The sequence below is a fragment of the Gavialis gangeticus genome, unplaced genomic scaffold (genome assembly GCF_001723915.1).
Source record: "Gavialis gangeticus isolate Ggan-Ray unplaced genomic scaffold, GavGan_comp1, whole genome shotgun sequence".
Classification (NCBI taxonomy): Eukaryota; Metazoa; Chordata; order Crocodylia; family Gavialidae; genus Gavialis; species Gavialis gangeticus.
The window spans coordinates 46,072,448-46,085,683 of NW_017729024.1; the positions used below are offsets into that span (position 1 = coordinate 46,072,448).

A 13,236-nucleotide genomic window follows, 5' to 3' on the forward strand; every position below is an offset into this window, starting at 1 on the left:
TTTCATTGTACTAATTTTAAATAAGGTTGTTTGAAAAGTCCTTCATCCAAATGAATACAGTTCTTTTTGATGTCTGCTGAGCAACAAGGTACAATTATTGGTGTGGCTGTTCCTGCATGCAAGCCCAAAGTTCTCTTAGTTTAGATTGGTTGTGCTGTACTTGCACTGGGGATATTAGTGAATGATTAATGGTTTTAGTTCTTTATTGGTTAGAAAATATTACTTAATGAATGTAGTCACTTCTATAAGTGAGGATTACTGTATTTGTTACCATCCACATCAGTGTGTGCCAGCCACTGTGTAAATGAATAAGACTGTCCTTAGGCAAGGAATTCATAACCTAGAGGTGGAAAGCTGTAAGCAGTCAGCTGCTTGGGCCCCAGCTTTGGGCATGTCATTTACTATCAAAAAGAATGATTGCTTTTTCCTAAAGTTTTCAACCTTTACTCTTCACCCCCAAAAATGGGGGCCGCTTTAAGCACTTGTTCATAGCTGTAATACATGCTGAGCATTTTGGGAGTTTGTTGTGTGCTCTAATTTAGTTAGCTCCTGCCTGAATATGGACCTATTTAAAAACAAAAAAGAAGAAAAAATAATTTCTAATTTATTGCAGAAATGCTGCCTAACCCTAAAATATTCAGTTTGGGAGTGCTGCTAAGAAGCACAAAGGCAGATGTGATTATTCTAGTGCTTCAGGGTGCCTATATATGAGCCAGGAGGCTGCTCTGATGCACTGTAATTACAGCACATTGGAGCAGACTAGACTAATTGAATCTGCTGGAGTGTAGTCATTACTGCGCTCCATCAGCCTCTGTCTCTCAGATCAGCATCCCCATGCTTCAAAATGGCGGCACTTTAACTAAAGCTTATTCAAGCTTTAGATAAAGCGTTCCTGCTGCCATTTTGGAGCATGGGGACATTGATGCGCAAGAAGCTCCAGGTGCTTTAATTAGAGTGGCTCTCAGAGTTGCTGTAAATAAAGAGTGCCCCCCCCCACACACACACACTCCAGGAGCGCATGTAAAAATGCTCTTAGAGCCTAATCTAGAGACAGTGCAATATTTAATAGGCAAGCTTAACACGCACAAAAATTCACTAAGCAAATCATGTTGGGTTTTTTATAGCTTAGTGTAGGCAAAGTACATCTAGGCTGCTTGCCTAGATGTACTTTGCACATGGTAGCTTGCATTAATATCAGGCAGTGCAAAAGGGTCTTGGTTATCTATTCTTTAAAACCTAGTTGAGAGAAGGCCTCCATGTTGGGACCTTGTGTTTGAAATTTTCCCTTACCAAGAGAATCTTTTGCTTGAGATTTGAATAAAGCTAAAGTGTTGTGCTGGAACTTACATTTTTTTAGATCTAAGACTTGTGTTAGTGTCTGTTAAAGGAAGGACAGGACTAATTATAAGAGCAAGTGAGATTCATATGCACAAAACAAATGTAAAAGATCCTGGCACAAAGCAAAGTGTAGAGAAATACCTTCGGATGATCAGAATGACAATATTTTAACTTCCATTTCAGGAATGATACCATACCTTGAAAATGGGGACAACTTTGTTTTCTTCACTTAGGGTGCCTACACATCACCGTACGGCGACATTGCTACAGCACCATGCTTTAGTACTTCCTTACTGTGCCATGTGTGTGGCACACAGATTTTGCAGCTACGTCACTGTAGTGGTGTACTAGGCCGGGGGAGCGCACCACTACGGCAACGTAGATGGTGATCGCATGTAGATCTTCACGATCTCTGTTTTGCTATAGGGCTATGTGTAGACATGCCCTTAGACTACTTAATTTTAAGTCTTATCTCCTGGAAGGATGGGGTGAGGGGAGGAGTGAGTGTTCCAGAAAGCCTTTACCTGGATTCCTTGTACTGAAATTAAGTTGTTGCAGTCCTAATACATGTAAAAGCTCCTAGGTATAAAAGCATTGTCCTACTTTTGGAGAATTCTGGTGCACCTAGTACAGCACACGCAGCAAGTCAAGTAGCACCTGTGCTGGAACACATGCTGAGCCCTTTCTGCCCTTTTACTGCTACTGGACTTGATTCCCGTTTGCATTAATGCCCTCTTGTAAATGCAGTGGCAAAGCAAGGAGCTCTCTAGTCATCTTTGATGGCCCTCTACATTGCTGTTGCATGTAAAGGACTTGCAGACATCAGGAGAGCTAAATCTTACTGTATTTTCTGTAGCTGACTCCTTGGGTAACTTGGAAGTGTAGTAGGATCTGCTTTGAGCTCTTAGTTCCAAACTGAAAGTTGTCCTGTTGAATCCTTAATAAAAAACAGCTGGCCGCCCAAATTCATTTAGCCAAGGGGCAGTGGTGATAAAATAGCAAAACCTTATCATGTCTTAACAAACTAGCCACTCCTTCTTTGTCAGGTTTAATTTCCTTGGAGTCTCTGTGCTGTCACAGTCCTGCTGGCATAACAGGGTGATCTGATTTTAACCTGTATGTAGATTCCTAAAGGCCAGGACTGCTTTCTCTCTCATACAAAGTGAGCAGGGGAGCAGACACCTAACTTTTATTTTTTGCCAAATCACCTTTAAGTCTCTTTCTGGGCCAGAGGCTGGAGATCATAGCTGTCAATTCCTATGATCGTCCTTGTTCTTTTTCTCATTCTTTGCACCTGTTTCAATTTCTTGACCGTGGATGACCAGAATGGTACACAGTATTCCAGAACAGGTCTCTGCAGGGCCTCTGTGTCATTATTTTGCTTCTGGTGGAAATGCTTCTGATGTAGCCTTTTTCACAGCTGCATCAGACTGGTGACCTAAGCATTCTGTGATAGAGTAGCACACAGAAATCTCCCTCTTCCTCCTCATTTGTTTCCAGCTGATGAGGTCTAGTTGAAGATTTTGTCACTGCATTTTGAACAAGTGCAGGCCACTTGCATGCATACTGGATAACTGCAGTTATCCTTAATACAATGCCAGTCCAGATATGTTGCCTTTGCTTGCACTGCAACCAACATCAGTTATCTGCCCACTGTAAATGCAGAAATTGCTAAACCCACGCATCTTTCAGCTACGCTGTCGACTTTGTAACTAATTGTACTCCATGTAACTGCATTAGAATTAGTGAAGGGAAGCTACTGTCATGAAACTGACTAGCATGTGTCATTTTCAAGGCCTATAATAGTAGCTCATTGGCATCTCCCCTTACTTTGAAGACTTAATGGTAGCCTGGAAAGTGACTATTAGAAGCCTTGAAAATGAGGAAAGCTGCTTTGCGTTTGATGTTGCTAATACCCCAGCTCCTACAGAACAGTGTAGTTACCATGCTTTGTTTACATTCAGTTCCAGTAAATGTATACTCTGGGGAAATGCATAGCCTTTTCTCACTCCAAGGATATGCACTTCATTGAATTTCATCCCATATCTGTTGGCCAGATCAGTCTGTGTGACACTGTGATCCTCTGAAACATCTGTGGTTTTACTCCATCACTATTCAAGTTCCCCACACTGCTAGTCTTTCCCCAAAGAGAGCAAGAAGGGGACACATGCTATTGTGAGACAAACTCTTTTCCTCATGAATAAAAACAATCCTGTTTGCTAATACAGGAAAATGCTAGTATCTTACTAATACAGAAAAGTTGTTTCAGGTGAAGGCTCTTTTGGAAGTACTTCTTATCTAGCAAGAACAAAGTATTCCATACTTATGATAGTGCACTTGTACTTTTTCCTCCAAATAAAATCCTTTTAATTCTATACCATTGCTTCCAGGTTTTTTTTTAATTGACAGATCGTAAATACTTCCATATTAAGACATGTTACACACCAAGTTGCATTAATTTTTCCTCCCTCTCTAGTATGAAGTGCTGCTTTGTGTACAAGATCATGATGATCCAGCTATTGATGTGTGTAAGAAGCTTCTTGGCAAATACCCAAATGTCGATGCCAGATTGTTCATAGGTAAGTAATGCAACTGCATGGCAGGACACTCATCTTTTGCGGAAGTGTTAGGAAGCCCCTAGGATTTAAGTCCTTCTAAATTGAGTAGCCTCTTTAATCTGCAGGTAATGATTTTGGACCATTGGACAGTTGATGGGTGAGAGGGAAGACATAAGTTTGCAGCATATACATGACATCAGTTCTAAAATAAACTTCAAGAAGAGTATTTCTGCAACTGAATATTTGCCACACTTTTTATTCCTGACTCGCTGCTCACAGTGCTAATATAATGCAACTGAGTTGCACAAGTATTAGGGCTGCCAGTAGCTGTGCTATAGTGAGCATAAATGATTTGCCTTTCAGAATATGCTCTAAGTAAGTGGTCAAGCTGTTTTTGACTACACCGAGTGCTTAAATCGATAAATTTTAATTGTCTGAGGATTGTTCCTGCAATACAAAGTTTAATAAAAGAAACGCTTATTTGGGAGTGCTGCAGCATTTGTTAGAGCAAGAATGCATCTCATTTAATTTAGGATTTTAATGTTTCCTTTTCTGGCTAGGATGAGCTGAAGAGACTTTCAGAAGTGAAAACTAGACATTTATCTGTCGTATCCAGTACACTTACTTATGTGTAAAATTAGTGTTGGGTTTTGGACACCTGTATAACTTGCTTATTTTTATTTCAAGGTGGCAAAAAGGTTGGCATCAACCCAAAGATCAACAATTTAATGCCAGGGTATGAAGTTGCCAAGTATGATCTCATCTGGATTTGTGATAGTGGAATCAGAGGTGGGTGTGCAGTGTGGTCATTTTGCATGTTTATGTGCATTATGGTTTAATTCCAAATGTTGCAGTCCTCTAGTCTTAAATATGTAAATCCTCATAAGTTGCTGTAAATATTGTCCTGTTACTTTTCATTGGCAAACTTAACATTTTACAGTCTGTTCAATGGTGACATTTTTGGGTAATGAACTTCAACAAAATAATTTTCACTTTTATGGCTCGTCTGACAGAAGAGGTTCAAGTATATTTAGTGACTTTCTGTTTTAACAACAAACAAATGATTTCATAGATTAATTCTGAAATATTTATAAACTATTTCTTTTTTAGTAACACCAGATACGTTAACTGATATGGCCAATCAAATGACTGAAAAAGTAGGCCTGGTCCATGGGCTGCCTTATGTGGCTGACAGACAAGGGTTTGCTGCCACTCTAGAACAGGTTAGTACAGACTTCTTTTTTTATTGTGTTTTATTAATAAAATAATCCTTTTTTGATGAGCTTCAAAATAATGTTAACTCTTTAAGAAGGCAAAACACTTCTCACTTTCAGATATAATCAGAACCCAAAATTAGGTGCATCTTTAACCTAGATTTACAAGGAGGCACATAGCCTTTTGTCTGGTGATTTTAAGACGGTACACATCCTTTATTTTATTTGAAGCTGTAAATGATAAAAAATCATGATCTGAACAGGAAGTTTCTTAGATTAAGGCAAGAATAGTGGTGATACAGGAGATGAGACTAGACCCATCATGAGGCCTTGCTCAGCTATCCTTATGTTGAACCTAGTGACTTAAGATTAAAGCATTTTATCCTGAGGAAGTAAAACTGCTGTTGGTTAAAAATGAGAGGTTAGGAGGCTACAAAAATTCCTGACTCTCAGCAGTTTGGTTAGTTGGGCTTCCTGTGTAGTTTTAAGGTGTAGGGAAGGTTCTGAAGCAACCCTGACCCCCGGTATCATAGACCTTTTGTGATGACTCTTCTGTTTAACTGCAGTGATAACCACTAGTCTTTTCATGAGACATTTGGGTTATGTATTGCAGAATCTCTTTCTTTTAGATGGCTCTGTCTCTGACAGCCTCTGTGAAGGGGCTTTTAATAGCAACAGGTTTGTGAAAATCTCTAGGCCCTGCTTTTCCCTCAGAAGGACACTGGGTATTGGGTGAAAGACAAGGTGTCAGGGACCTACTACCCTTCTGTTGAACTCCGGCAAGCCAGGGAGGAGACTAGCTTGATTTTTGGCAAATGTTTTGTGAGCCATTTTTAATTTTACTGTATTGTTAAATACTTACTCTGCATAAACTGTAAACAGAAATGTATTCTTTACTTCTTCTATAAAACTGTTCCTAGGTTAAAAATATATATTTTTTTACAATCAGGATAAAATAAAAAAAGCAAATATATTTTTGACAATAAGGAAATGATGACTTTACTAATGAGAAGAACTAGTCTAATGTCTTGCTCTGGCTCTATTTTTGGTGATATTCATGACACTTTTGAGCGCTTTAGTAGAGCATGTGTATGCAGAAATGCATACAGAACTTTTTTTGAGATGAGTTTAGTCCTCTTGTTTACAGCTTATTTCCAAACTGAACTCTGGAATTTGAATATACAAAACTTAAGAATTCTAAAGTGAAGTTTCTAATTAAAAATGAAAACAAAACTTACTATTTACTCTCTCCATTCACACTCACCTGCACGTGCGTAGATTAAAGGAGAATGTCCACATACTGTCCTGAATCCTTTTTTTCTGAGATGGATACTCCTATGACTTGGTCCATCTCCCACAATATGTACCGTCAGGTATACCTAACCGTACTTGACTGGTTAATACTCTGTTGATGGTCCAAATAAAGTAAAATTGTGCACCCTACACTTCTCTCTTTGGTGTCTGTGCATAAGTTTCACATTTAAGTGATCCTGCTAATTAAAACAGTGATCCTGCTAATTGTCTTTTCTCAGGCTTTCAAGCTTTTTAAGAATTTCTGATCACTAGGCTTTTTTAGTGCAGATTTCAGCTTTAATAACACACCTTTTTTTGGATAGTTCCCTAACTTATTTTTGGCTTTGATGCAGTTGATTTGATAGAGATCAAATATTTCTGTCAAATCCTGATCCATTTTTACATCATAATTGATGTGATCCCTGAGTTGACACAACAAACATGGGTCTGTAGAACTTCAGATACGTAAGCAGTTTGTAAGCCGTTATAAATTCTGTAGTCAGTATTGTCAGCATCTTTGCACATCAGAGATGGTATGTACCAGAAGTGTTAAGTGATAGGGCTCATGATGGTTAAGTTTTGATTTTTACCCACTTCCTTTTGCATCCCATTATACTGATAACAAAACTTTTTAAATAAGATCCTCCATCTGTAACTTTATGACAAATAGCAGCAATAAATTCCCCCCTCCTTCCCTCCCTTTCTACTCTTTGTGAAATCTGTACTAACATTTTGGTTACAACACATGAATAAAGGAAATCTGTAGCTTCTAGGGAGGTTTCATTTTCTTTTTAAGAGTTCACTGGGCTTGTTTATGATTTCTAGTTTTGTACTAAGGCTAATAAATTGGAGAATTTCAGAAAGATTAATGTGCTGTGTTGCATCTTTTTTTTAATCAAAGTCCACTGAGTTTTTTGGGTTTTTTTAACTGTACTTGTAAATAGGTAATAAAACTGAATAAAGTTGGAATAAAGGAAAGGAAAGTAGTAAAAATACAAAAGCAGACTTTTTATGTCTTAATGTAAACCTCAGTGTTCCTAAGGCGTGAAACAAATGGAAGTAGTTAAAAACTTTCTTTTTTTTTAAATTAAGAATGAAAGTGGATATAAGAATTTTTTTTCATCAAAGGAACACTGTTTTGTAACAGGCAAGCAGAAGGGATTCAAAACGAGTAACAGTATAGTATAACATCTTTTATTGCTTGAAAAACCTTTTGCAGATATCTTCGGATAAGTTGATCACCTCTAACTCGCCTTTTACTCAGCTTGTTAGAAATAAATCCTAAGAGAATAATCCATATGTGAATTAGAAACAGACTTTGGTTAAAATTATAACAGTAGAACATTTAAAATACCAGTTTTTACTACCTTTTTCTGTAGGTTTATTTTGGAACTTCACATCCAAGGTCATATATTTCTGCCAACGTAACTGGCTTCAAATGTGTAACAGGAATGTCGTGTTTGATGAGAAAGGATGTCTTAGACCAAGCCGGAGGACTTATAGCTTTTGCGCAGTACATTGCTGAAGATTATTTTATGGCCAAAGCAATAGCTGACCGGTAAGGTGGAATTTTCCTGGAGTCCTTTAAATTTGCAGTATGTTCTAGATGTTTATAAACATCTATTTGTCTACTGACCTAAGCATTTGATTTGCAGTATGTTTGCTGTGCATCTTTGAAGCAATGGTAGGTGTTCCTATTCACTGCATGAGAAGTGGTAGAAGCATGTGCTATGTGATCTAAGCCTTCCAGCCCTGTTCGTGAAATGGCCTCTGAATTAATGTGCAAGGTTATCCTCCTACAGCAGTTGAGGATATCTGACTGTTTAAACTTTCAGATTATTTGGTACCATGAAATTTGCATCTGGGTAGCCTGGTAATCTTCTCAGTCCTCCCTCATCCCTTCTCCTGTGGTTTGCCATGTTCTTGTTTCAATCCAGACTGCAAGCTCTTTGGGGCAAGGTGTCTGTCTCTCTTTGTACAGTCACTCTGTACCAATGAAATCTTGAGCCTGGAGTCTGTAGGCACAATCACAGTACAATAACTGAGAGAGAATAATAGTGGGCATGTCTATCTGCTGCCCTGTATGAATCGGTCCTTTGAGAAGTAATTACATCAGTATATCAATTTTACAAGTATGTAAAGACCCAGGTATTCTGAGAACATTGAACAAATCCTGCTGTTGACTTTTCACATTTTCTGAAGTAATAATAAGAGTGTGTTCCATTTTTCAATTTCATGTGCTTTTGGAAAGTTGCTTTTATGCAGCATGAAATTTTAACCATTTTATTCTAATAGCACATCTGTTAAGAATAATAATACGCATTGCTTTTAAACAGTTGCACTGGATTTATTCCCTGTATCTGTAAGTAACCTCCAACTAATGTGAATTCACTTTCAGAGGTTGGAAATTTGCAATGGCCACACAAGTTGCAATGCAAAACTCCGGTTCATATTCCATTTCTCAGTTTCAGTCCAGGATGATCAGGTAAAGATTATTAACTGTATCATAACTTTCTTCTCTCTCTGTTCTGTCCTATTGCATGACTCCAGTCTACATGCCTCCCAGTTATGAGGTATCATGCACCTCTCAGTTAATCAAGTGTCCTAATGGTCCAGTACAATGTAAATGGATGCAGTTTTCATGCTAGAGTTCTTTGTAAAAGCAAGGGAGAATTGAAGATTGAGGAGCTTTTAACAGAGCAAATACTTATGATAAGCAAACAGTCCTGGTTTTGGCAACACAATAATGGCTTTTAATAAAGGTTTTGGATCTTCTGCTCAATTGCAACATATGTATTAATTGTGTGAATATTTCCTTTTGAAGTATCTAGTAAGCAAAGGATTAGACAAATGTTCTCTTGCAAAGAAGGTTAGGGTATAAGGCTTCTTGGGATAGAGAGGAGGAAACTTAAGGCATTAGGTATTTGCATAAGAATGTACAGTTTGCCTCCCTTTAAAAATTAACTTTTTGTTAACTTTAGATGGGCCAAGCTACGAATTAACATGCTGCCTGCTACAATTATTTGTGAGCCAATCTCTGAATGCTTTGTTGCCAGTTTAATTATTGGATGGGCAGCTCATCACATCTTCAAATGGGATATAATGGTATTTTTCATGTGTCACTGTTTGGCATGGTTTATATTTGACTACATTCAACTAAGAGGTGTCCAGGTATGTAGCTTTGGGCAGGGGAGCATGTTACCTTGCCAGTTTCTTGGCTACTGAAATTATAATGGCTTCTCAATGCTTTTGAGATCTTAATTGACTGGGAATCTGTAAATAAATTAAAGAAACCTGTTTGCCACCCATCACACGTGACATCTTATACCTTGCTAGACATCATTCTGTGGTCCTGTTGTTTGACATAGCCTCCAGAGTAGGAGATGACAAGTTAACTTTACAAATTGTTGCACTTCCTTAAGAGTGGGAATTGTACAGAAATGTTTTCCTCTGATCTAAAAGAAGCAGCAGTGGTACCTTTTGGATGCTACTTTCATTTAACTTGTATTTTAAATGCCGAACTCAGAGTGAAGTTTAATAACAGAAACTAACTTTGTTGGGTTATTTGCATCAGGCACAATCATTCTGCTGCTGCATAAAAGCATTTACTAAACTGGTTGTTATGAAACTTGACCAGATACAGAATGTGGCAACATGGGGAATTTATTTAGAGGGAAATACCTTACGAGTTGGTCTTAATTCATAAGAGATGGTACCCTTGATAGTGTGCAATGTTTACACGTGATGTATTTACTCTAGTAGTTGGAATAATCCATTAAATGAGTGTATGTTTGTCTAATTCCCAGGGTGGTGCACTGTGTTTTTCGAAACTTGATTATGCAGTAGCTTGGTTCATCAGAGAATCCATGACTATATACATTTTCCTATCTGCGTTGTGGGACCCAACTATTAGCTGGAGGACAGGACGCTACAGGTTACGCTGTGGAGGCACTGCAGAGGAAATCCTTGATGTATAGCCACAGTTTTGACTGTATTTTGAAAAGGCAGAAAAAAAGGAGAAGTATTATAAATTATGTTTATATAAAGGCTTTTAAAAAATTTACCTTCAATAGTTTTATTACTTGTATGTTTTGGTATCTGTTCTTTAATTTATTGTTGCATGGCACTTGCATCTGTGAAAAATCCATCTGTAGTCTTGGCCAAATGGTACCTTGTTTTTTGTACCTTGTACAAAAGGAAATTGAGAGAATTGGTCCCAGGATCCATTTTCTTTCTGAATGCTCTGCAGTAAACTCTAAAGACAGTATCCTTATGTATAGGAAAAGCTTCTTGCTGTATGGTATGCTAGCCTAGTAGAAGGGATAAAACAGTCTATGTCCATTTGGATTGTACCAGCCTGGAAGGCAGTAACAGCACTGCAGAAGTACAACTGACTTCTGCAATGTCTGAAGGACTGAGCTAGTAGTGGGACACAAAGAAAGAAGCTCTTAGATGCTTTCTGCCTACCTCTTATAGTTGCTGCAGAGTGAATATAAACTAATAGGTAACTAGGCCTTGCAAAAACAAAGCTGGAGTCTTGTATTTATATGTAAATATTTAAACTATTTTTGTGTCTCTGCAATGAACCAAAAGTGGACTGAGTTTGATGGGGCAGGTTGGAGGGAATTATTGGTTAGCCATGTGTGAGGGCATCTTTTGGCCAACTCTAACTGGTTCTGTTTTGAACCATTGTTAATCACTGTGCTGTAATTAGCCTAGCTAGACCCCTTCACCATTCCCATCCTTTTTAGGGGTGTTTTTGTTTCTCTGTGAGTGTTTTGATAGGTGTAGGGGGGCGGGGGGAGGATTGCATTTCAGAAACATTTCACACACGAGCTATTTTCTTACACAATGTCTTATTGTTAATAACAGAATGTAATTTCATGATGCAGGTATTTAATATCTTTTTTTAAGTAAACATATATACCTATACTAGTCATGAATAAATATTAAATTGCAGTAGATATTGAGTGTATAAAAAGGCAGGGTGAGTTTGCTGTTACTGATTTAAATTCTAATCTTAATTTAACTATCAAACTAAGTCTACTCCTGGCTTTTTGCCTTCTACTGTTAGTCTAGTCTTTAAATTGGATTTTTGTATTCCAGTGATATGACTAAAAGGACTAGATTATAACCAGGTTGTAAATGCATGCTGTATTCTTTCCGTCTCAGCTCCTGTCAGCTTGCTTTCCAACCCCACTGTGAGATTGTTCTTAACTTTGTGGTGAACTGGACTTGTTTTTTTTCTTTTTGTTTAAACTAAACAATTTTTAAAGGTTTAAAATGGACACAGAGCAAATTTGGAGGGGAACATTGCATAAGCCTTTTGTTTTCCTAATTGTATTTGTGCTGCTTTTTTCCTGAGAATGAGTTGGCATGTTGTCACCATGAACGCCTGCTGCTAATTGTAGGGCTGGCCTTGCCAGTATGGCAGCTTTTAATGCCTAAGTTTGACAACATTTTTATGTTAGAAAGCGTAATGTGTAGCATATTAGCAATAATATGTACTTATAGAAAATGGATTATTTTTCACCTTACTGAGCCAATTCATTAACTGTATATGACACGCACACAAACATAATGTGTGAATATGTACATGATATAAGATATATAACATAAGCATCACTTGGTTGCATATTCTTTTTGCCTTATGACATCACTAAACTTGTTTTTGAAGGGCATTTTTCTACCTGAACAAAGGCTTTTTTATGCATGTTCCATTCTTTACATGTGAATCAGGAAGAAAGTCTTCCTGAGGAAAGTTGCATACTGAAAACCAGTCTAGTTGTGACCCACTAAAAGGTTTTTTAACAACACTACTAAACAGCTGAATTTTGCTGATTACAAGCGTTTGTGTGTTTTATTTGTTTCATGAAGTTTGGTTGATGCCATTCATTGCGCTGCTAAAGTGAAGCCTAGCTATTACTCTAGCTTTATGCTGATTTCCATATGGGCAGTGTAATAGAAAAACCAAAAAGGCTGAACAGACTTCATTTTTAAAAATGTTTTGCTGGTCTAAAAGATAATTGTTGATGGTTGTTTTTTGCATTAGTGGAGTTTTTCCTTGAAGAAAATTGGAAGCTTCACTTAAGCAAACAGCTTGATTTCTTGTATTGTTTAAAAAGTTGGGTTGATTATGAAATGGAAACCAATACTTTTTGAATATTGTAGAGGGCACTGCAACAGAACTGCGTAAATTCAAGTACAGTTAATTTAAAGTTGTTTGATCAACAGATGTTGAATATACCATGTTTATTTAAAATCATTGTCCTGTTTTTGTTTAAAAAATAAATTTTTGAATACAATCAAGTGTTTGGAATTTTTTTTACCATCTTCTGCTGAACTAACACTTTCTTATATCCCAAGCCTCTTGTGTTGTACTACTAGTCATCCAGGTATGAAATCAAATTCTCATTTTAAGTTGCAGTATTTCTATATGATGATCCATTCATGTTTGGCAAAAGTACAACAGATGGTTGCTAGAGCTTTTTCCATTCTATAGCTTTGAAACTTGAACTCCACTCTATTTATCTAGGTTTTCAGTTCACAATAAAACTTGCCAAAGATTTATTTTGATCTCTGATGAATAAACTGAATTTTACTAGTTGAGCTTATGGATAGGCTTATGCATGGCTTGTTGCAGAAATGTTGGTCCTTTTAGAAGTGAAGTGCTTTCAAGGGTGGGTGCCATTGCCTTGGAACACGTGGGAATTGATGCACAGTTCGTCTGACTTGGTTGAGGTTCACAATGAACTTGAGGCAGTTGGAAATAAAAACTAAGTCTCCTGACTTGAAGTGCTTGGCTTGGTTTCCTTAGCTTTTCCGTTCTTTTA

General features: G+C 37.5%; 1 protein-coding gene across 1 annotated transcript in view; it reads left to right on the forward strand.

The window, feature by feature from the left end:
- The window catches only part of UGCG (UDP-glucose ceramide glucosyltransferase), an 18,396-nt gene extending 5,688 nt beyond the window's left edge, over window positions 1-12,708 (forward strand). The window contains exons 2-8 of the mRNA XM_019517052.1: window positions 3,815-3,917; window positions 4,584-4,685; window positions 5,007-5,119; window positions 7,783-7,961; window positions 8,802-8,888; window positions 9,385-9,574; window positions 10,210-12,708. Of these exons, the coding sequence (XP_019372597.1) occupies window positions 3,815-3,917; window positions 4,584-4,685; window positions 5,007-5,119; window positions 7,783-7,961; window positions 8,802-8,888; window positions 9,385-9,574; window positions 10,210-10,380 (945 nt within the window). The 3' untranslated portion in view covers window positions 10,381-12,708. The remainder of the gene's footprint in view (window positions 1-3,814; window positions 3,918-4,583; window positions 4,686-5,006; window positions 5,120-7,782; window positions 7,962-8,801; window positions 8,889-9,384; window positions 9,575-10,209) is intronic.
- Window positions 12,709-13,236: the final 528 nt, after the last annotated feature.